The 24,774-nt window shown below is 44.6% G+C and overlaps 1 protein-coding gene and 1 pseudogene across 3 annotated transcripts in view; one reads left to right on the top strand and one right to left on the bottom strand.

Moving 5' to 3' along the window:
* Nucleotides 1–24,774, bottom strand: part of LOC147024930 (tyrosine-protein kinase receptor Tie-1-like) — a 161,641-nt gene that overhangs the window by 119,672 nt on the left and 17,195 nt on the right. For all 3 annotated transcript variants that reach the window (XM_085885348.1, XM_085885350.1, XM_085885349.1), the window contains exons 6-13: nucleotides 21,665–21,796; nucleotides 19,637–19,774; nucleotides 19,391–19,519; nucleotides 11,498–11,640; nucleotides 8,916–9,060; nucleotides 8,500–8,664; nucleotides 8,025–8,162; nucleotides 7,639–7,929 (exon numbers count right to left, since the gene is read on the bottom strand). In XM_085885348.1, coding sequence (XP_085741474.1) covers nucleotides 7,639–7,929; nucleotides 8,025–8,162; nucleotides 8,500–8,664; nucleotides 8,916–9,060; nucleotides 11,498–11,640; nucleotides 19,391–19,519; nucleotides 19,637–19,774; nucleotides 21,665–21,796 — 1,281 coding nt within the window. The remainder of the gene's footprint in view (nucleotides 1–7,638; nucleotides 7,930–8,024; nucleotides 8,163–8,499; nucleotides 8,665–8,915; nucleotides 9,061–11,497; nucleotides 11,641–19,390; nucleotides 19,520–19,636; nucleotides 19,775–21,664; nucleotides 21,797–24,774) is intronic.
* LOC147024931 (uncharacterized) lies at nucleotides 13,304–15,038 on the top strand (annotated as a pseudogene).

The following is a 24,774-nucleotide window of genomic DNA, read 5'->3' as shown; positions in this document are numbered from 1 at the left end:
CACCGACTGGATAGATAAGACAAAAAGCGAATGTCGTTAAACACTGCTTTATGCTACAAAAACATTGATTTATCAAACGGTGACAAGGGTATTGTTCAAAAGAATCTCTCCAAGGTCGCTTGCTTGGGAGGGAAGGTTTTGCGCAAATGTTCCTTTATTGAATCCGTCATGTGGCGGAAATCGGGATGGGCAAAACCTGAGAGCTGCAGTCCCCTGTCCAATTTGGCGAGTGCCGTCCGCATCTCTGCCGCTGTTGGCATCGGCTCGGGTTCGTCGTCGCTTTCTTCCCTTGGCTATTGGGATTCGGGGTCGGAGGGATTTGAGCGGTGGCGGGATTCGAAGTCCGTCACCAGTTGCTGTTGTTGTTGTCTTTTTTTCACTCTGCGGCAGCGCATACTACATCAAGCTTAGGTTGAGACCGCGCACGTGCCAAGCAGGTGGATTTATTAAACGGAGGATTTCTCAATGTAAAATTCCGTTCCAACTCATTTTGGTCACAATCAGCGGCTGGATTTTATAACCGTGGATTTATAAAGTGGCATCTACTGCATCTTCTATCTATCTATCTATCTATCTCTATATTAATACTGAAGGACCAATTTTGTGCTCCTCAAAGCGGTTGCGTCACGTTTTTCTCGGTACTGTGACCTGGACTGAAAGAAACTTCGTACCTGTAAGAGTGCATCGCGCATAGTGGCAATAGTCAAACTTCAACTCTGAAGCAGAATAAACACTTTTCCTTGAGATGGGGGTGAGGAGTGAAGAGGCGGGGGCAGGGAGTGAAGAGGCGGAGGGCCAAGGTAAACAAATTTTTGGATGGAGGTAAGCAAATTGAAAGCGGGAGACAGAGGGAAATGGGGCGGGGGCTGGGTTGAATGAGGCGGAGTTGAGTGTGAGGGGGTGGACAGGGGGGGTGGGGGCCCGGGGGCAAGTGGGGCGGGGAATCAAAAGATGGGAGGTGGGGAGTGAAGAGGCGGGGCTGGGGTAATTACATTTTTGGGCGGGGGTAAGCAGATTGAATGGGGCAGGGGCGGGGGGAATGGGGCAGGGGCGGGGGATGAGTAGGCGGGGGCAAGCACATCCTGTCCAATCCATGTCCCTCGAGTGTGTGTGAGCTGGTGAGGGTGGTTGAATGAACGGAATCTGTCTGTGACGGGGTTTCAGCTAGTTGAGTTTAAAAGCATTGTTCACATCAAATCTTCTCAAACATGTTGCAGGTTTTGTGCTTAAATTTTAATGAAAAATTGCTGAAATACACATACTCTGTACAGTCAGGTGAACTACCTTGGCCATCATTGGACAGAGCCATATGCTGAGGCTGGACATGAGTAAATCCCCAAAATGGGCAGATTGATTAAAACAGGACAGCTGGCCAGACAAACAGGTGGCGCAAAAGGTTTCAAAGATCAAAGAGGTTTGAAAACATCATGAATAAAAAAACTGACACGAAAACCAAACAATATTGGCTGGCTCATTCGTGTTCCGATCTGAAAGCGAGGACCCCACATTCAAATCCTACATATCACATGTTTGTCCATTGGCTACTAACGTTCGTGTAATACACCTTAAAGTACACTGATGTCCACCAAATGTCTTTGTCCTGCAAATTATGACTTACGTACAACCACTTCCATGAGCCGAAGGGAAATTTAAAAGAAAAATAAGGTATCAGTATGTGAAAATATATCCAGACAAACAGATCCGTTATTTTTCTGCTGTTTAAACAATGTATGTTTTTATTATTTAAAAAGTCAATCTTGCAAGGAAATTTCCTATCCATCAAAAAGGCTTCGACAATCAAACAATCAAAAGCATGTTATCTGCAAGTGGATCTCACTTCCTGCTTGTCCTGGAGTGGTGAGCTGCAATGACTTGACGCGAGATGGGGGAAAAGGTTAAAAAACAAACCCGGGACTGAGTTTATCGTTTAAATTCCAAGTATAACCTCGTTACCTCCACCATCGAAGGTGGACGGAGGTTATATTTGTACCTCTGTCTGTCTGTGAGAAGGATATCTCAAAAAGTTAGGCACGGATTCAGAGGAAACTGGGTGGATAGGTTGGGTGTATGACAAGGAAGAATGTATTCAATTTCGGTGAAGATCTGGATCCGGATCTGGATATGAAAATTTTAAAAGTGATTCTTCACCATTGGGTGAAAGGGCCAAAAGCGACATATAGCACGATATTTCAAATAGTTATGGACGGATTCGGACGAAACTTGCTGGACAGGTTGGGTGTGTGAAAAGGATGAAATGATTCGAATTTGTTGAAGATCCCAATCCGGATCCAGATACAAGAAGTGATTTTTTAAGATTCTTCACCATTGAGAGATAGGGCAAAAATGATATATAGCATAATGTCTAAAAAAGTTGTGGATGAGTTATGACAAAACTTGGTGGAAGAGTTGGGAAGATGACAAGAAGAAGCTGATTAGATTTTGGTTAAGGTACGGATGCATGTCCAGCTTATCAGTGGGATGCAAAATGTAAACTGTTCAGCCTGATGGAGGTATGTATACACTCTACTGAATGCCGTTCTAGTTCCCACTGTACTTAGAACCATTATCATTTACCGAGCATGCATCATAACCTTGCCTCCTTCTCCGAAACTACACCTCCAATGTGGATATAGAGAGCGTTAAACTCAGGTGGCTAGCGATGCAAAATGAGCCTTCACCAGTACCTTTAGCATCGTATGACCACACATTTCCACCTATGTCAGCTGACTTCAGTACATTACTTTACCCAATGGAGGACTGAGAAAAATGGCAGACAAATGTGACAAACATCAATATGTTTGGAGTAATGTAGACTTTGATGAGCAGCTGGTCCTTGGGACAGAAGGAGAAATACAGGGAATCCCCATACCCCCACCACATGGCCTTTTGGCTTGCTGGGTCAAATTCCATGCCGTCAACCCCTCCTCTCAAGCCAACAAGTAACACTTATTCATATTCTTTCAAAGTCACCAAGTTTCAGAAGAACATGGGTCATTTAACACTTCTGTAACGGTGAATTGATGGTCCGATCACTGCACAGTGTGAACCATTATACGAGGTCCGTCTAAAAAGTAACAGGACTGAGCCTGCTGTGTGCTCCACTGACACAACTTGAATGAACTGGTTGCGGCACAGTCTTTCACAACATTTCAGCAATATATATATATATATATATATATATATATATATATATATATATATATATATATATATATATATATATATATATATATGATTGGTAATGGTTGACTGCGCTCATTGTGTGGCTTTTTACAGGTCGTGCTTTACACATTGTCTAGTCTGAGTCGTCGCGCTATGAGTCATGAGCAGAGAGCCAATCTGAAGTTTCTTGTCAAGCTTGGCAAAACACCTTCCGAATCCTTTGCAATGCTGCAGCAAGTTGACGGGGAAGAAACGATGTCACGTACACATGCATTTGAATGGCACAAGAGGTTCAAAGAGGGACGGGAGGAGGTTGAAGACGATCCACGGTCTGGAAGACCTTGAACGAGTAGAACGGCGAACAACATTGAGCGTGTGAAGCAGATGGTGCGCGCAGATCGTCGACTCATGGTGTGGATGATTGCTGAGGGACTTTCCATCAACAAGGACACTCTCTGGAGCATCATCACTGAAAATCTCGAAATGCGCAAGGTGTGCGCAAAAATGGTCCCCAAGCTGTTGTCCGAGGACCAGAAACAGCAGAGTCACTGTCTGTCAAGACATTATCGAGCGCCTCGAGGACGATGCAGACCTGCTCGGGAGAGTCATTACTGGCGATGAATCGTGGATATTCAAATACGATCCCGAGACCAAACGGCAGAGTCGTCAGTTGAAAAGTCTGGCATTACCAAGACCAAAGAAAGCAAAGTTATCGAAGTCAGAGGTCAAGGTGATGCTCATCGTGTTTTTTTGACATCAAGGGCATCATCCACTTCGAGTTTCCACCACAGGGTCAAACAGTGAATCAACACATGTACAAGGAGATCCTCCAACACTTCATGAGATCAGTCTGGGACAAGAGGAGGGATCTGTGGGAGAACAACGCCTGGGTGCTCCACCATGACAACGCCTCTTTTCACTGTGCCCTGAACATCCGGCAGTTTCTGGCGGAGAGGAACGTGCCAACTCTGGAGCAACCCCCGTATTCGAAAGACTTGGCCCCTTGTGATTTTTTCCGATTCCCCAAGCTCAAGGGGATGATCAAGGGAACCCGATTTCCTGATGTGGAGGCCATCAAAAGGGCCGTGATGACGGAGCTCCAGAGGATTCCAGAAGAAGCCTTCCTGGGGTGCATCGAAGCGTGGAAAAAGACAAGTGTGTGAGACTGGAGGGAAACTATTTTGAAGGGGACAAGCTGTGATTTCAATATATTTTTTGGAATAAAATTTCTGTGAAGTCAGTCCTGTTACTTTTTAGACGGATCTCGTAACTTCAGTTTTCGTGATGGTGTGAGCAATAACATTCATATGTGGGACCATGCATATATAATGTAAGCATCATTTTGTGGGATTAAGAAAATCCATAGGGTTTGCTTTAATCATGCGTGCAAATGGCTACACAATCACGTGTACCACAGCCTGATGCTAGGTGCTTCTTCTTAGAATTCAACAAAGCTGGTGGAAAGCCTGGTGTTGGCTTCATGGTGAGTGTGGCTGGCTTGGGATCTTAGGCTTTTGAGTTTGCACCCTGTTGGCCACTGAATTAACACCAGATGGAGATGACTCAGCCTGCCATCCTTCTGAGGCCGGCAAAATGAGTACCAGTGCACTGGTCTTGGGGCACAGCATCAGCGGAATAGTAGCACTCCAACAAAATGATAGCTACCCAGCAGCAAAGCTGCGATATGCATGAAGAAGAAAGCTGGTGGCATTATGTTGAGGTACGATTATAAAAGTAAGTCGGGCTGCTCAATGTTGCTCAAAATGTTACAGTCCTTGTAATGACACCACTTCTTTACTGTGCGGTTATTGTTTTCGCAACCTTATTGTCCCTTCAGAAGTTATGCTTCCATTACTTTAATGCAGGCTGGAGTTCCTCAAGGTAGCGTTCTGGGCCCTGTTCTTTTTCTGGTTTTCATCAATGATCTCTCGGACTCTCTGGAAAATCCTCTATTTCTCTTTGCCGATGACTCAACCCTCTGCCGTACCATCTGTCATCCCTCAGACCGGCAAGCAGCAGCTTCTTCGCTCACTGCAGATCTGGATAAAATCACAAACTGGTCCAACACGTGGAACATGTCTTTCAATCCAGACAAATCTCAGACTCTCACTATGTCTCTTCGAAAGGACCGTTTACAAAACCCCCCCATCCACTTTCTCAACAATCCTCTGGAAGAAGTCTTTTCTTTCAAGCTTCTGGGTCTCACTATCTGCCATGACCTTTCCTGGGAAAGTCACATTTCCAACCTTGCCTCAAAAGCCAGTCGCCGACTGGGAATCCTCCGTCGTGCAAAGTCCTTCCTCGGCCCTCTTGAGCTCCTGACCACTTACAAAGCTTTTGTCCGTAGCCTGATGGAGTACTGCTCTCCCCTCTGGGCTGGTGCTCCTGCCTCCCACCTTTCTCGACTTCACGCTGTCGAAACCAGGGCTTTTAAGATCATTGGCATCTCCCGCAATGAAGCTGAGTCTTTGGGCCTCTCACTCAATCACCGCAGGTTGGTCGGTGGTCTTTCTGTCTTCTACCGACTCCTCTCCAGCCTTGCCCCCTGCTCTCTCTGCGATTTGTCCCAACCACATTTCCACAGGGCGCTCAAGGTCCGCCAACAACCCCTTCTGGTAAAACTACCAAAATCACGAATCACTGCTCATCTTCACTCTTTCATTCCTCTTTTTTCCCGCCTTTGGAATAAACTTCCTCACTCTATTCTTTCCCATTCTTCCCTTCAGGCTTTCAAAACAGCTGTTCACCACCACCTCTTATCTTCCCCCATCCAAATCCTCGATCTTTTCTACCCCCGATAATCCACCCAAGCCCACTTCCTTCAATTCTCCTGCTTTCCTTCCTGAAAGTCCCTTTAATGTCCATCTTCCCCTCGCCATGTTCCCCGTCCCATCCCCATCCCTCTCCCTTCCACAGTTCACCTGTGTCTGTTCCCCAATGTTTTGTCCCTTCCACTCCCGCCCCTCTTGTCTCATGCCTCCTTGCTGTGAGTTGTGTGTTAGCTCTCATACGAGCCTCGACCAAGGTATTAAAAAAAAAAAAAAAAAAAAAAAAAAAAAATGCTGAATCAGTAATTTTATACCTCGTAGTACAGTGGAGCTTTCAAGGGCATGTTCAGATGCATGTGTTCACTACTTTGAGCACCAAGCGGGTGTTTCTTGGACTGGTGTTTGTGATAGGACCAGATATGGTCACTGTGTGCATTGTACGATCACAGAGAGAGACAGAGACAGAGACAGACACAGAGAGACAGAGAGACAGAGAGACAGAGAGACAGAGAGACAGAGAGACAGAGAGACAGAGACAGAGACTGGATGTATAGATGGATAGATAACTAGAGGGAATGGATCGATAGATAGAGGAAATGGAAATATAGATCAATAGATGCATAGATAGAGGGAATGGATATATGGATAGCGAGATAGAGAGATAGATGGAAAGGATATATGGATAGCTAGATAGAGAGATAGATGGAATGGATATACAGTCATGCGCCACTTAACAATCAGTCATGATCACAATCTTCTCCTTCTTCTTCATCTTTTGTATGCAGCACAAGGCTGTGGGGTCGCATCATTGGCTGAGGATGCGGCCGTGCCGCTAATGCCCTCTGTAGGTTAGGGAAGGAATTTGGAATTTGTCTCGGGTGCCGGCAATCGGTCACCTACTCTTCACGAAGGACACCATGGGATCTTTTATGTCCACCACGGGATCTTTTATGTCCACCAACTAATGCAGGCAAACGGGATTTCCATTTAACATCCATCCGAGGGATGGCACACACATTGATGAATCACCCTGCCTGTGAAACACTGGGATGCCAGTTTATATCTGGGTCGGGATTTGAACCTCGGCTAGACAGCTTAGAGGCGAGTGTGTATTCCTCGAGGAAATCCAGCGAAGCATGATGCAATAATTGGATTCAATCATTCCTTATTTTGATTCACTAATTTGTGAACATTTGGATGTGCGGATGACACTGCAGAGTTGAAGAACGGTTTGGGATTCACTCAGAATTTCCTAGTGTGGCTTTCTTTGTCAAGTGAACCATGTATCCAAGGCTCTTAGACAGAAAAGCATCACAAGAGGTTGGGGAAAGACCGAATTGAGAAAATTAAAATGGAGAAAAGCAATCGATGTGAGAATAGTATGATGGAGATGGGAGGATAGGGGAGTGTGGCATGGGTGGAGAGAAGAGGGAAGGAAGTTTGGGAAGAGTTCGGGTAAGGGGTGGAGGGAACGTATAATCGATATATGGACAATTAATGAATTACTGTGCTGGATATTCTCGCAATATTCCATCAGTGAAACAGCAAATCTCACATAAATCATTGGCAATCTGGATTGGTTCTTTGGATAGATTCAATCAGAGTAATCCAAATAACAATGCTGCTTGCTCATCCACATACAAAGCTATGTCGGATCAAATTATTATTGTTGTGCAGGTGAGGATGCAAACTTCATTAACACACTCACTCGGTGAACCAAGGAGGACGGCAGCAGGAAGAGAAGGAGGGCCTCGGGAACCGCAGTTGTATAGCAACACTTCAGCAGTGTATGTGTAATCTGGCTCAAGTTCCGATACAAGGTGCGATGTAGCCTTGGTATCAGGCACCATGAGCTCAATCACACGCCCCTCATCTGGGCGCCAAACACGCACCACCACACCCTGTGCTTTGGGCTCCGGACGTGGAAGCTCCCAAGAGACGAGCACAGACGTTCGGGTCTTCTCTGTGAGGTCAAGATGAACCGGTGCAATTCCAGGCTCTGAAAGACCAATGATGGAGAATGAAACGATGGGTTACAATCACAATGAGCTGAACAATTGCTATCAAAGCTCAGTCTTGCAGTAAGTGAGGTACCTGGGCAGTCTGTCTGTACCACAAATTCAGGGCCAAAATCCCCCTCTCCCCCCATCCCCGGCCTTCGCAGTTTGATACGTAAACTGTAATTGGTCAGTGGCTCCAGGTCATCCAGCAGAAAGGATGACATATTTGCCTCTGTTTCAAAAGTAGAAAAACAAAAAGCAATCATTCATTTTATGCAATGCTATTCGCAAAAAGTATCAAGGCTATAAACTTGTGTTGTGGTAGTATATTTACATAGGATTACATTGCAGATCGGACTGCCTGCTTATAATGTCCTCTCAATATAACAACTTAATCCTCCTGTTCCTCCCACACCAGAAAGAAGTTCCCAATAATTTTGATTAATTGGAGAATCCAACCCAGGATGACACAACTAAGATGCGTCAGGCTATTGATCGATTCGGGGATAGCAGAAGACGTGACAGCAACTCGATAACTTTGTAACCTGCTGGAATTTTGTCCAACTCACGGTGTACATCGAGGCATACGTTCCTTTTGCCCTCATCTTGTCTGACGCACAATAAAGCTCCAACCACAGGACCGTCCCCGTAGTGAGATTCGCTCGAGAGGTCGAGTCGCAACGCCGAGCTGTAGCGCTCGAGTAGTCCCAGTGGCTTCTGTGGCCTAGGGGGCACTGGCCATATTTTCAACAACCACGGGGAACAAATCTTAAAATCAGAGATCGCATGATAAAGAAAACACACAAATCTATCGAAGGAGATATGGAGGGGCGAGTTGCAGAAATTTGATCAAATTGAGATTTGCGCTTTCATAGACACCAATATGAATGCAAGTTGTCATAACAAATGCAATAGGTTGTGAAAAGGGGTCAAACTATTGCACTGAGAGGGGCTAGTAAGGAACAGAATATGGGTCTGAGCTGACCTTTGAAGTCGACCCGGAAGTGCTTTTCAGCTGTCCTCGTGGGTGTGCTCACAAGGCAGCGCCAGATGCCATCATCATTGATTTTTGCCCCTCTCAGCCAGAAGGTCGCCTTCTTCACAGGCTCGTGGAGCCACAGTGTGTCCGGCTTGTCAAAATACAGAAATTTAAAACACAAGGCATAAATAAAACAAAGAAATGAAGCTTTGGATCACCCCCATCATGTTGATGCAGAACACTTATCATCGCATTACGACAAGCGAAGGTTTCACTGGCTAAATGAAATATTCCTTATCTGCTCACACCAAGGTCATCCAAGGAAAGGAAAGGAAACCCAGGAACGACAGGAAAGGACAGCGATTACATATCTCCATGTCATTTATTCATGTTCTATCGGCTTAGTTTATAAATATATTAGATTAACCATGCCCGTGAGAATTGGGGGTGTGGGGGAGGGAGGGGATACTGAACTACTTAAACAACAGAAATTCAAATGAGCTATTTCAATGGAACCAACTCTAAAATAACCCAGTAGCTGAAAAGGTATGCTATCAGCCGTGGGAAGCAAAGAGAAGCTGCCATTTCGAGTGTTAACTCTGCGTTGTCGGAGCAAGAGAAAGATAATGCCTGAAATGCAAGCTTCGCGTTGCTTCCCATGGTGGTTGGCACAGCTAGATCAACGTTCCGTTGATTCCACCCATTGTTCTACTTGTCTGCCAACACAATGACACATGGCCTTCGTGATTTGAGACGAGTTGTCCATTCGAATCCTCTGGATATTGGTTGATGTTAGTAATAAAATAAAAAAAATAAAAAACTGGAACAAATTGATACAGAAAATGGAATCCACAAATCAGTTGACTTTGTGTTGTTCCCGTACGAGGTGTAAATCCCCTAGTATGCACACTCGCCTCTGAGGCATCTGGCCTGGGTTTGAAACTCGGCCCAGCTGCTACAAACTGTCATCCTCGTACGTCGCAGGCAAGGCGACGCATCAATGTGTGTGCCGACCCTTGAATGGATGTTAGAACTGGGTGTCCCATCTGCCAGTTGATGGATGTTAGAGATCCCATGGTGTCCCTCGTAAAGAGTATGTGGGCTATCACCAGCACCCTGGGAGGAGGGAGGAGGAGGAGGAGGAGGAGGAGGAGGAGGAGAAGGAGAAGGAGGAGGAGGAGAAGGAGAAGAAGGAGTAAGAGAAGAAGGAGAAGGAGAAGGAGAAGAAGGATAAGCAGTAGAAGAAGAAGAAGAAGAAGAAGAAGAACAACAACAACAACAACAACAACAACAACAAGAATAAGAAGCAGAAGCAGAATAGGAAGAAGAAGAATCCCCTTTGTCCACTCTTGGCTTGGTAATTGCTGTAAAAGTATTTCATCGATATTGATCTCATCTCATTGGTCCTCCATGTGATACTTGGATGAGCTCCATGAGCCTTTGATGATTGGTATTACAAAGGTCGGCATGTCTGCTGTCCAATATTTTCCCATTCATATGCTGGTGTAATGGGCGCAAAGACTTATTCGTTCAAAAGTAAATGTGGAATTTATGCTCACAAGTAAGGACATTGCTCATGAAAAAAATTGCTTTTTGAAATATAGAACCCCTTTGCATACCTCGATCGGCTGATGCCAAAGTCCATACCCAATCACTTATTTGATTCAGCTTACACGACCCCAAATCAATAATTGAGACGATCTATCTCTCTCTCTCTAAGCCTGGTGTTGGCTTAGTGGTTAGGGTGGTGGCTTGGGATCCCAGGGTCCTGAGTTCAAGCCCCGTTGGCTGCTGAATTAACACCAGGGGGTTGACTCAGCCTGTCATCCATCTGAGGTCGGCGAAGTGAGTACCAGTGTACTGGTCCCGGTGTATGCCCCGGTTAGAATAGGTGTACCATATCCCTGTGTGTCGTAAGAGGCGACCAGGGTTGGCGTCAGGAAGGGCATCCGGCCATAAAACATTGCCTCAAGAAAAAGCCTAACCCCTGCACAGCAGGGAAAAATGGCTGTAAAAACGGTCATTTTTTTATTATTTTATATCTCTCTCGCTATATATATATATATATATATATATATATATATATATATATATATATATATATATATATATATATATATATATCTGTCTGTGTCTGTGTCTCTGTCTGTGTCTGTGTCTCTGTCTGTGTCTGTGTCTCTGTCTGTGTCTGTGTCTCTGTCTGTGTCTGTGTCTCTGTCTGTGTCTCTGTCTGTGTCTCTGTCTGTGTCTCTGTCTGTGTCTCTGTCTGTGTCTCTGTCTGTGTCTCTGTCTGTGTCTCTGTCTGTGTCTCTGTCTGTGTCTCTGTCTGTGTCTCTGTCTGTGTCTCTGTCTCTCTCTCTCTATATATATATATATTTTGCACTTTGATCTTCAAGATAGAGTGGAGTCATCCACATTTCAACCGGTCTAGCATCATTACTCTCAGCCATCATGGAAGCCCTTTCCCTATAATCCTTCCTTCAATCAAAGCTTTCAACAAACTTTCATCTCTCAATTGCATGCCGCAAATCAATAAATGAGACAATACACTTTATAAATGCACAGAGGATGGTGCAAAAGGTTTTCACCTTAAGTCTTGACCCAGAAGGATGCACCAAGTAGAAGCTATTCAGAAGGGGTGGTGGATCACCTGTTGCAGAGCAGTTTATTTGTATTGAGCCTTCTGCATTGACTTCTCGATTTGGGAGATCCATTATTGCAGGGACAGAAGCTGCAAAGAAAAACACCAATACCATTTCAGAGTTCATAAGATATCACCCGATGTTGAGGCTAACAGGAGTAGATTCTTAAGACATGACAGATGAGTTCTTGGAACAACGTATACTTTGTCTCCCAAGGAACAAACCTGAGCTGTTTAATAACAGAGCATTGACACTTGACACAAATGCAAGCAACTCCAAAACTGTGCAACCACTCAAAGGGCGGAGGAGCTCCTTGTGAGCCAATGGGCATCCAATTCTAGTGCCCAACTTTGTCTGCAGACGTCCTCCTGCAGTTGGGTTACTTTTTAAGGAGGTTGGTGGCAGGATTTGCACTCCGGCCACCGGAAAACACTTCATTCCGCAAAACCCACAAATGTAAGGAAATATGAAAACCCACTCCATGGGAGTACTTCCTGTGCTGTTGCCTTTTGCAGGGCAGTTTACCGGATGACGGGATTGGAGTCAAGCCTTCGGGACCCCCATTCCTTGATGATGAGGAAAAGCATGGGGTAAACTTCCCAGGTCAGATTGTGGTGGTGTGTGGCAGAGTGGTGCTGAGGTGTCGTCCACAAGACGGTGGTCTCCTTTGATTAACATGAGGCAGTCCCTTTGGGTGGGTGCTTGGAATGTCGTATCCCAAGGAAAGGTTGATCAACCGTCTCTGTTATCATCTGAGCTCCAGCATTTGAATATTACTATTGCAGCACTCTCTGAGGTTCAGAGATCAGATCGTGGTGAGATAATGGCAGGTGTTTTTCAACGAATATTGGTCTCGTCACTCTGATGTTTACCATGTAATGCCCAATGAGTTGCTGTAGCTGTGTCCAATAAGCTGATTTCCATGATAAGTGAGGTAACACCGGTCAACAAGTGTATTATGAGACTAAGGATTCGTCACTCCTTAGGTATCATTTCCCTGGTCTCTGTTTATGCTCCGACTGAGGTGAGTGATCTCACTGTGAAGGATGTATACGATGCCGCGCTCGAGTCTGTGGTTGATCAGTTGCCCAGGCGAGATACTCTTCTTGTCTTGGGGGATTTCAATGCATCGACTGGAACTGATAGGGATGTTTATGAGACATGTGTTGGTCCCCATGGATCTGGAACTGTGAACCAGAATAGTACTAAAATAAGTTCCTTGACTTTGCAAGAAGTCATGGACTTAGGGTGGCTGGTTCATGGTTTCAGCACCCACAGAGTCATCGCTGGACTTGGTATCCCAACACTGGTGGTGTGGCAAAGGAGATTGACCATGTGCTCATTGATGGTCGCTGGTAGTCCAGTCAACGTAGCAAATTTGAGGGGTAACCCACCACTAATTACAAAAGAATCATTTCCACTGCAGTGCATTTCAGGAAGACCCCCTAATCACCACACTAAAAGTCCTCAAAAATCCGAGCATGGGAAAGTAGTATAATTTGCATAATATGAAAATTAGCTTCCGCCATAAGAGAAAATTCATATTTTCGCTGTAACTTTGCATCCAAGTACCCAATTGAAGCAAATCAAGTGTCCAAGCCCATGTTTTGAAGGTCAGTGAACATAATGGGCACATTTGCAAATTAATATTTTTCAATATAATTTGCATATTATGCAAATTAGCTTCTGTCATAAGAGAAAATTCATATTTTCACTATAACTTTGCATCTAAGTACTGTATCCGATTGAACCATAACCCTAACCCTAACTTGTATTGTTTCTGCTCTGTTATTTCATGAATTACAGATAGCTATAGCTGAGTGTGTATTCTGCGAGAATAATTTAGAAGATGGTCAGGATACTGCAATCCTACGAGAAAAGGGGAGCAAGAGTATCAACAGGGCCAGTGAGCAGCAAGGAAGTAGTATAAGAACTCGTAAAGGTCAGCGAGTACACACAGAATGCCGACGGGTTTTCACTCATCCACAGACGATTGCAAAGGCACAGGAAAAAATAACTGAACAAGATCAGCCCTCACCGTGTATCCTTCGTTCAGAAACGCCAACGTTCAGTTTGGACAAGCACTGTTTGTTTTGCAGTGAACCAGCTACTTACAATGAGAAAAAGCGTGATGGCATGGATGTCTATCCTGTAAGAACCACATCATTCCAAAATATTGTCTTACATTCATGTGCACAAAGGAAAGATGAATGGTCTACGTTAGTTTCGGGCAGAATTTCTTATGCTCATGACCTAATCGCAGCCGATGCAGTTTACCATCAAAGCTGTAATGTCAACTTCAGGACTGGGAAGCAGGATCCACAGCAACATTCCTCTGGACTAAGTAATGTTGCAAAGAAACAAAGGCTTGGCAGACCCAAAGAAGCAGAAAGATATGAAGCATATTCCTGTCAGTTGCAAAGTACCTGGAGGAAAACGATGATGAACAGATTACAATAACAGACTTGATTGAGAAAATGGAGACAGGTCTTTTGGGTTCAGAGGTTGCAGCTTATGGCTTTACACATATGAAGAGTAAACTCATGGAACATTTTGGTGACAATATCATAATAACCGAGCTGAATGGGAAGCCAAATGTTGTAACTTTTAGACGAACAGCAGGAAATATTCTACATGACTTTTACAAGGAACAGAAGAAAGAGGACCCCAATATTGAGAAAATACGAATAATAAACACCATGCCAAGCTTATCAAGAGTGACATAAAGGCAGTTGACTCTTCTAATGATGTATATCCAACCAGAGAACAGATGTCATCAACAGAAGCAGCTGTGCAGTTCATTCCACAGTCACTACTGATGTTGTTGCAAGGTTTGTTCATTGGCAAAAACACTGATCTGAAGGTAGCATCAATTGGACAAGCTATAATGCAAGCAACAAGGCCAAGAGTCATTCGAGCCCCATTGCAATTTGGACTTGCAACTGAAATGCATCATCAGTTTTCATTACGGTTCATCATAGATACTCTTCATCAACACGGCTTCAGTTGTTCCTATTCTGAAATGCGGAAGTTCGAGAAAAGTGCCGCTTTCACACGAGGGGCAGAGTTGCCTGAGCCTGGATCTGGAGAGTTCATTCAGCATGTTGGTGACAATGTTTATCACAATATAAGAACTCTTGATGGCTTTGGAACATTCCATGGAATGGGGATTATTTCCACTTTCACACCAGGAAAGCTGCTTAGTAAACCTGTACCTCGAGTACAAGTGACAACGGATGACATCATAAAAGTGGGAAGGATCAACATCAAAACTTTCAAATCTCAGCACATAGGACGTAATTCATTGACATACAAAGAACTGCAGGCAATGGAAGTGCACGATTCAACGTATCACATCGATCTTCTGTGGAAAGTGGCATTTGTCCTTCGTCGTAAGAGGCCAGCATGGTCAGGTATGATGCAGACACATCTGCATGGTATGGTGATTAGGGGGTCTTTTAGTATGGTGATTAGGGGGTCTTACTGAAATGCAATGCAGTGAAAATGATTCTTTTGCAATTAGTGGTGGGTGAAGATACTAATATGACTGGACTATGGAGGATGATCCAGAACTGCAGGGTCTACCGGAGTGCTCAGTTCCTCAATACCAACCACAGGCTTGTTTGACCAACTCTGAAATTGCAGCATAAATCTGGGAGAATGGTACCACCATCACAGCCTAGGCTGGATGTTGGCAAGCTCAAGGATGAGAGGGTAGCTGAGGAGTTTGCGAACAGGCTGAGTTGAGATTTGGGGGGTATGGATGCATTGGGGAATCCTAAAAAGTTGTGGCGTGCATTCAAAGACCACCATCCTTGATGTTGCCGGTGGATGTCTTGGAACTCACCATAGGGCAAAGAAGAATGTTGTCTCTCAAGGGAAACTGGATACCATTGATCATAGTCACAGGGCCAGGCTTAACGGCAAAGCTGAACTGTTCAGGGAGTTGAGGTGTAAAACTGTACATATGGTGAGGGGGGACAGGGAGGCCTATGTGCGAGGAATCTGTGAGGGGGTAGAGCATCACCTGTGGTCAAGTGATCCTCGTCCTGCTTACAGCGGAATTTACGCATTGCGTTCCTTCAATTCCGTCCCTTGGTGCACTGCAGTTAGAGCGGAGGGTGGTTGGTTCTTGACAAAGTGAAGGCCCGCTGGGCCGGTTATTTTGAGCAGCTGTCCCAGGCTGATTCACCAGCTGTTGAGTTGGATTTCAGGGTTGTTACTGTCTCGATTACTGACCCTCTAATCAACTGTGATCCACCTTTGTTTGTGGAAACACTGGCTGTGGTGAACTGGTTGAAATGGGGTAAAGCTCCTGGGATCTGTGGCATCCATGCTGAACTTCTCAAGGCTGATGGAAATGCTGTACTCATGTCATTGCATACAGTTCTGTGCTCTGCATGGAACACAGGAATCATCTAAACTGACTGGAAGAGGGGCCTTGTTGTCCCTCTCTGGAAAGGAAACGGTGATCGCCAGGACTGCAACAGCTACCAAGGGGTAATGCTGCTCTCAGTGCCGGGCAAGGTCTTTGCTCAGATAATTATTTATAGGGTTCGCCACCATCTGCTTGAGCACCAGTGCTTGGAGCAGTCAGGCTTTACACCAAAGGGGTCGACGATTTAGTGTGTCCTTACTCTGTAGGTCCTCACCAAGACAGACGAGACTTTCAGCAGGGGCTGCTTGTAGCCTATGTTGATCTCTGCAAAGTATTCAATTCAGTAAATCGTGATGCCCTCTGGAGGATTCTTGGTCTTTGTGGGGTGCCAACAAAACTGATCAATCTGATGCCTGAACTCTACTCTGGGACTGAGAGTGGTCAGATTTGGTGATACCATCTCTGACTTATTTCCAGCTGTTACTGGAGCTTCTCAGGGGTGTGTACTGTCCCCCACACTTTTCAGCAGTTGTATGGACTGGATTCTGGGGAGGATGTCGGAGAGATCCAGCTGCGGTGCATCATTGGAAATATCAAGATCTCTGTCCTTGATTTAGCAGATGATTCAGTCATCTTTTCAGACACTCTGGATATCCTTTTGGGGGCCCTCAAGGGGCTGACCGAGGAGTCGGAGCTGCTGGGATTACGGGTTTCCTGCGTCAAAACAAAGATTCAGGCTTTCAATGACATCTTGGATGCTGCTATCTTGTCTGTACCTGTTTGTCGTGAGGATGTTGAGGTCACAGAGTGATATTCATGTCTCTGCTGGCTGTGAGCCAAAGGTCAATAGATGTCTGGGTCAGGCCTGGATAGTCATGGATTCACTGGATCATGGGGTGTGGCGCAGTCAGTACCTGTGCAGGAAGATGAAAGTCTGAATCTTCAGGTCCTTGGTGCTTCCAGTCTTGCTTTATGGATGTGAAACTTGGACTCTGACCAGGGATCTGAGACGGAGACTTAATTCCTTGTTACCAGTGTCTTCGGAGAATTCTTGGCCATCGCTGGTCGAACCTTGTGTCGAATGAGCGGTTGCTAAGAGAGACTCAAATGAGATTTGTTTTCTGCATAGTGCATGAGCATCAGCTGCAGCTGTATGGACATGTGGCTCGTTTTCCTGACACTGATCCTGCTCACCAGATTCTCTCAGCGAGGGAACCTCGTGAGTGGAGGAAGCCAATGGGCCAACCACGTGCCTCGTGGTTGCAGCAGATTGATCAGATGATCTCAAGATTGATCTCAAGAAGATGGGGATGGGCCTGGCATCTGCCTGGGGAATGGCCAGCCGGAGGCCCCTGGAGTACCGGTGGAAAGTGGACGCAACGATGCGCTGCTTCGGCAATGCTCCCATACCTGACCTGACCTGACTGAAGCAACCACACCAGATTGGATGGATCATCAGCAACAGTGAAGAATAACAACACAATGTCGGAGTTGCAATGTACAATGCCAGAAGCAAGATAGGCTCTCACATTATAATGGGTTCTTAAAGGCCCGATGAAATCTCTCACTCGCAATTTGCACTGCAATTATATTACACACGCAGACACAGACACAGACAGTTCAAGTCAAGCAGACTTCATTGTACTTTCAGTTGAATTGCAAGGACACTTGTAATGGATATGTCAACACATTTGAACCTGTGTTCATCCACATCATGAGCTTGGAGTTCAGATGGGCATACCGAACAGGCCAACCCACTTTTAAGTTGGTGTTTGTGAAAACAGCTCTTTTCAGATAAGCAAAATGTGATCACGTTTTATCTGGACAAGTACGAATTCAGACTGAACACTTTGTACATTTGGCACATTTACTAACCATGCACTCTCCATAAAGTGTAACAATAAATGTCAGTGTGTGTATGTGTGTGCATGTGTGTGTGTGTGTGTGTCTCCTCCATAACTCCAAAACCATGAAGCCTATCAGCCTTAAACGTTGCAAGCATACCAAGGGAACTCCAAGCAAGTGCATGACTAAAAATTGGGTGTTTGGGTTAATTAAAACACCCCTTTTGAAGATAATTAATGGCCTTATTTAATTAAATCCTTTATCAGGCGCCATCCTCGGCCACTTCGCTCTCCCACGCTGTGGTTTTAATTCACCATTTTTGTCGGCCTGCTCAACAATTCCTTGACTTGGAACAGGCCGCAGCAGTTTCTTCATGATAAAATGCTCCAAACTTTTTTTTTCACTTTCCTCACTCATTCACACCTAAGATTGAATGGCTGATCTTCATCCCGACGAAATCGCTGTATGCATCGCTTTTGTAAGTGCTATAGTTTTCAAATTAGGAGCTTGAAGCGATTTCATGCATTGTATGATGCGATTTTTCAAGATCTACTCTCAAGGACTAATTCAAGTATATGATAAAATAGAAATATAATTTCGGTTTGGAGGATCGGATCACATGGACTAAATAACTGTCAAAATCTGGAGTGAAACCTGAAAATGTTAAGAAATCGGCGATGTTTATTTGGTTTTTGCAAGTATGGCCCATTACCAATCAGCTTGTTATCGCTTGGCAAGTCAGCCATTCATCAACCCATCTTGTTGGAGTGCTTGCTTGAGTGCTTAATTCACTTGGCGAGCACTCTACAAGCTTCGATGTTTGTCAACAGTGGTGTAATTGACGTTGTTATCACAGTAGTTGTTTTTAAAAATAAAACTACAAATTGACATTCAACACAAAAGAAGGTAATCTTCAACCGTTTTGTTGGATTGCATATACAGTATATTAGGGTAGATCCGATGGTGTAATGGTTAGAGCGTCTACTCTGAATCTGGGAGTTCAGTGGTTCGAACTCTGGCCGAGTCGGACCAAAGACTTCAAGAATGGTATGTGCTGCTTTCTTTCTTGCCATTCAACATTTAAAATTTTAAGAGCGTGGACAATCCCCATAGGTAAGCATCAATGGGGAGGAGGACATTCCACCTGAGGAAATGCCCCACTGAGTGTGGTGAGAAATGCAGCACCATTGTGACGTCGCTAGTACCCGTAGTATCGCAGGAAGTGAAGGCCTTTCCCCTAAGCTCAGTGGCTGTGTTACGTGTTTGTCTCGTCAGTATGTCCATGGTTGTGCGAGTGGCACCTTCATTACGAGCCTTAGACCTTGTATCTATGTCGCGTATAATCCGATTGGCTTGTGCTGTTATAAAGATGCAAGTCTTTGCTTTTACATCTTATAACAAAGACATTGTAAAGTTCCCCGTCACTGCCACAGTGGGATAGCATTGGAAATGTAACATAGGCCATCGATAAGGGTTGACAATATGTCCACACAGCACTGGTGACAAACTGAATGACCCTAAGGTGCACTAAATTTGATCGAAAGAATAAAAAATACCCAGAAAAGTTTGCCAACTCATGTCAAGGTTTGTCAATCGGTTAAGAGCTAAATCCTCACCTAGAAGCTCACAGTGGCGGCCTGTCCAGTTTCTGAGGCACACACACCCTCGGAAAGGTTCACATGTGCCGCCGTTGAGGCAGCCACAGTGGAGGCCACAGTTGGGCCCGAAGAAGCCACTGCTGCATTCTGATTTGTGAGAAAGGCAAATTCGACAAAAGCTCTATCTCACAATATTCATTTCAGATTAAAAACAAGCAGAGAGGAATCTCCAAAGTGAATAATAATCCCGTGTGTGAGTGAAACCTTTTTCGCACAGTGAGCCGTGGAACCCGGTTCCACATGAGCAACCATAGGGATCCGGTAAGCAGAAGGTGAAGCCCCTACAACCACACTCTCCACAGCTCTCTGTGCAGAATCGTCCAAATGTGTTGGGTCCACATCCTTTACAGAAACACAAACAGAGATGGACAGACGCACACACACTCTTTTATTAACTCCGCCACCAAAGGTGGAAGAAGGTTATGTTTTCACCCCCTCTCTATCTGTTTGTGTTTGTTTGTCTGTCTGTTTGTGTGCAGCATATCTCAAAAAGTTGTGGACTGATTTGGATGAAATTTGGTGGGCAGGTTGGGTGTGTGACAAGGACGAACTGGTTAGTTTTTGGGGAAGATCTGGATCCGGATCCGGCTACGAGAATTTTTAAAGTGATTCTTCACTCTTGAGAGATAGGGCCAAAAACGATAAATAGCACGATATCTCAAAAAGTTGTGGACGGATTTGGCCGAAACCTTATGGATGCATTGGGTGTGTAACAAGGAAGAATTGGTTCAATTCTGGTGAAGATCCGAATCCAGATCCAGATAATTTTTTAACTAATTCTTCACCATTGAGAGATCGGGCGAAACTGATATGTAGCACGAAATCTCAAAAAGTTGTGGACGGATTCGGATGAAACTTGGTGGAGAGGTTGGGTTTGTGGCAAGGACGAATTGCTTCGACTTTGGTGATGATCCGAATCCGGATCCAGATATGAGAATTATTTTATTTTAAAGTGATTTTTCACCATTGAGAGATAGGGCCAAAAAAACGATATACAGTAATCCCCCGTTTCTCGCGGGGGTTACATTCCAAACCTCCCCGCGCTAAGTGAAAATCCGCGATGAATGGACGCCTCCCCAAAAACTTGACTCCTCTGGTCTGGTCGGTTTGGGAGTGATCGGGTTTGAGGTGCCTGAGATTGACTCGTCTGGTCTGGTCGGTTTGGCAGTGATCGGGTTTGAGGTGCCGGAGATCGACTCGTCTGGTCTGGTCGGTTTGGCAGTGATTGGGTTTGAGGTGCCGGAGATCGACTCGTCTGGTCTGGTCGGTTTTGAGGTGCTGGGTACGAGCAGTGCTCGTCCAACGGCGGCAAACCTTTTTCCTTCCCGAAGCATATATCAAGCACCTTACCTTCTCCTGGAGCGTCTCTGGCGCTTCGCTTCCTTGCCAGAAGCCTAAGAAGGTGCAGGGCGTTTGGACGGCATCGTTGGGCTTGGAGAAAAAAACGTAGAAAATATTCGAAGTTCACAAACGAAACTTTGTCTCGTGCGTTGTGTGACTGGTCGAGCACCACGCGTTATAATTTATTGCTTAAATAATTTATATTTTATATATTATTACCGTGATGTACCGGGGGAATCCGCAGAAAAAATTAGTTACATTCCAAGGGAAAACCCGTGATGAACCGGGGGCGCGATAGGAGAACCGCGATGAAGCGGGGGTTGACTGTATAGCATGACATTTCAAAATTGTATTGGGCCTGATATGTTCTTGTGGATCAGGCATTGCTTGGTGGAGGTATGCGCTCTGCCGAGTGCCCTTCTAGTTTTCTGTTACACATGAAAGTGATTTTAAAATGTTCTGTCCATGTATCTCATTAATGCACATTTGATCTTCTTGATTCAATTACAAAAATAAAAAGCTTTTAAAAGCCCCTGATCCCTAAAAAAAAAAGAAGAAAAGAAAAGGCAGGAAATCAAAACCGTCCGCTACACTCCCCCCCCCCCACCTCCTCCAATACAGAAAATCCAACAACGTCTAAAATTCACCCCAATAAATGGCAAGAAATGTACACCACCTAAAAAAATGCAGAAATCCCCACAATCACGAAAGCACACTTCTCAGTGGGTGGCACGAAAACAGAAACTTTAGCTTTCTAATCAAAAAGAAAAAAAACTATTGAAACTGATATCTTAAAACTGAATTCGAAAGTCTGCAATCTGTTTAGGATTTTTGGGTTTGAGTGTAACAGTCAGGAGTGCAAAATAAAGCAATGGAGGAAGCGACAGGTACCGATCTCACAGCGGGTGCCCATAAAGCCAGGTGGGCAAATGCACTGCCCCGTGTTATCGTGGCAGACTCCTCCGTTGGAGCAAGCCGGGCAGCGATGCTTGCAATCTTTCCCCCTCATCTGGGCTGGGCATCCTGAAAATACACAGGTGAACCAGAAGAACTCTTCATCTCGGTACAGGAATGTGTTACATCCTGAGGTTGACATTCACATTGCAGGGTTAACAAAAGGGGAAACCTAAAGCAATCGAGCCCTGCTGCACGTGGATCTGCACGAACGTCACGTGCACAGAAACACGAAACATCTCTCAGGCCTGGAAGCTAAACGAAAATCCAGCTGTGCTCTCAGACTAGCAACGCTAAGTATGCCAGCGTAAGTTGTGTAATAAGTGGCCAATCAAGTATGATATTCTAAAAACAGTCAACATCCAAGACAACCTCTTGACGTCATAACTTTTCTGGCATTGCTAAAGCGCCATACATTATTACTCGTATTATAATAATCATCATAATCATCAGAATTACGTGAACATCATTGTGTGTTAATCAGAAATGAGGAAAATCAATTTAATATAGGGCTTTTTAATAATTTAATATAGGCATTAATTTAAAATTAATTTAATTTAATTTAATATAGAAAATCAATTTAATATATATATATAAATAATTTAATATCAAATCAATTCAATAAAATCAATTTAATATTAATATTATATAATTTAATTACATAATATTAATATAGGGTCACTTCAGATGTAGAGTAAGTTTTAAAACGTGTTCAGAAAAGTTGTACTTTTGAGATTTAAAAAGTTATGCATTTTAAATGTTGGGATATTTTGTGTTTTGTTCTGAGCACGTCAACAAAATGCTGGGATCCCAGGTTCAAATCACGAATAGCATGTTCATTTGTCTACTGTGTGTTCATGTCCAAGGTACGGTGATATCTGATAAAATATTTTTTTCTACAAGTGATAAATATACAAGGCTCCTCCACAAGCCCCGTCCATAACCCTTCCGAAGCAGTTTCTGTGGCTGAGAGGCAACCTGGGACAGGTGACCACTCTGTCACCAAACGCTGGACAGGTCACCACCATTGACAACACTCGGAAAGGTCACCACTCTGGCACCAAAACCTATAATGGTCACCGCTCTGTCACCAACTGCTGGATAAGTTGCCACTCTGATGCCAACCTTGGGATATGTCACCACTTTGTGACAACCCCTGAATAGGCACAACACCGTCATATTCGCCAGGAGATGCGAAAGGCCAGACAGTTGAGGGCAGCAGCCTGATGGAAGTGTCTGCTATTTTGAAAATTATTGAGTAGATACCCATCTGTTTGCCTGTCTGTGAGCAGGATATCTCAAAAAGTTATGGACGGATTCAGATGAAACGTGGTGGACAGGTTGGGTGTGTAACATGGACGAATTGATGAGATTTTGGTGAAGCTCCAGATTCAGATATGAGAGTTTTTATTTTTCAAAGTGATTCTTCATAAATGAGAGATATGGCCAAAAAAAAAAGTTACCAAATAGCTAAATCACTCAAACATCTCTCTAGACCACTTTTCACAAAGTTACAAATCCAAAGGAACACTAAACTGAAGATGTATGGAGCATTGATTCATTCATCCATTTTGTGTGTAGCCTGTGGATGCTTGTTTGCATCATTGCTGGGAATGTAGCTCTGCCTCTGATGTAGTGTTTGCTGTAGGTTAGGGCAAGAATTGGACACAGTGGGATCTATAACGTTCACCAAATAATACCAGCAGATGGGATGCCCAGTTTAAAGAGCATTGATAATTTCTGTGTGGTTGTACAGATCCGAGACTTGTACAACGTTAACGGCAACAAATTTACGCAGGCTAGATTGCCTTCGACAAGCAATGTCTCCAACACCTTGAGAGCATGCAGTTGTTCCACCACATCATGAATCATCAGTTCAGTCAAAGCCTCTTACAGAAATCTCTCCTGTGCCAGCACCGTCTCCCTTCCAAGCTGGATGGCATAGACCCAGGGGTCATCCCAAAATAAGATGGCTTGACTCAATCAAACAGGACTCACAGATAGCAAAATCAGCCCAATCGTGTCTCCTTGCCTCATTATAGACAACAAAATATAATCAGATCATTTATGCAGTGCCAATGCTGGGGAATCCCCAACAAGGTCCTCAAGTCAAGTTACGTCAGTCAAGTCTTTGGAAAATATGCCATGGGATCTTTCATGTCACAAACAAATGTTAGCAGATGAGAAACTCTGCTTAATGTCCCTCTGTAGGATGACACAGTCATTGATGCAAGGCTCTGATTGCAAGGCACAAGATTGTCAGTTTATAGTTAGGTCAGGAATCGAACCAAAACTAGAAAGCTAAACCGAGTTATCCTGTCAGCACCTGCCAGCCTTAGATAACTAAAAAAATTCATATATATGTAATCTGAATCGAACTCCCTAACTCGACGAGGCAACAGGACACAAATGGAGTCCCATCACAGCGCTTGCTGCACAACCTGCCAGTGACGAGTGTCACCTACCATGCGAGCCCATTGTCTCTGCCCTGCTGATCACCAGTCAAGAGGTTTGCAGTCAGGAATAATAAATCTAACCAAAGAAGCACACTAACTCAATGTCACCACGATGACATCATGTACACAAATTATACCAACACATCACCTCCAAAGTAGGAGGAGAAGGAGATTGGGACCATGCTCTGTGCAGAGCGTTGGTGCTGCCCAAGCAGTCTTCTTAGCTATTGGGCACAATCCTGGACGGGTGGCCACTCCGACACAGGATACCAGCATGCTGGTACTCATTTTATCGACCTCGGAAGGATGGCAGGTCGAGTTAACCCCACCTGGTATGAATTCAACAGCTGAGAGGGATTTGAACTCAGGACCCAAGGATCCAAAGCCCACCACCCTAACCATTAAGCCAACATTAGGCATAGGCCAACACCTCCAACGTAGGAGGCATCCATATGGTACTGAAGCCTTTGCAGACTGAGATGAAATAAAGCCTATGGTCATGGATGGAAGAAAGCAGAGATGTCAATCTATATTTCGCCCTTGTTGTGGGCTCATCAGGACAACATACTGCTGATCGCATATTGGTGACCA

Source organism: Eptatretus burgeri, chromosome 6 (genome assembly GCF_056783735.1).
Source record: "Eptatretus burgeri isolate ZD-2024b chromosome 6, Ebu_testis_v1, whole genome shotgun sequence".
Classification (NCBI taxonomy): domain Eukaryota; kingdom Metazoa; phylum Chordata; class Myxini; order Myxiniformes; family Myxinidae; genus Eptatretus; species Eptatretus burgeri.
The sequence above is the reverse complement of the archived record's forward strand: the minus strand, read 5'-3'. Positions and strand labels throughout refer to the sequence as shown.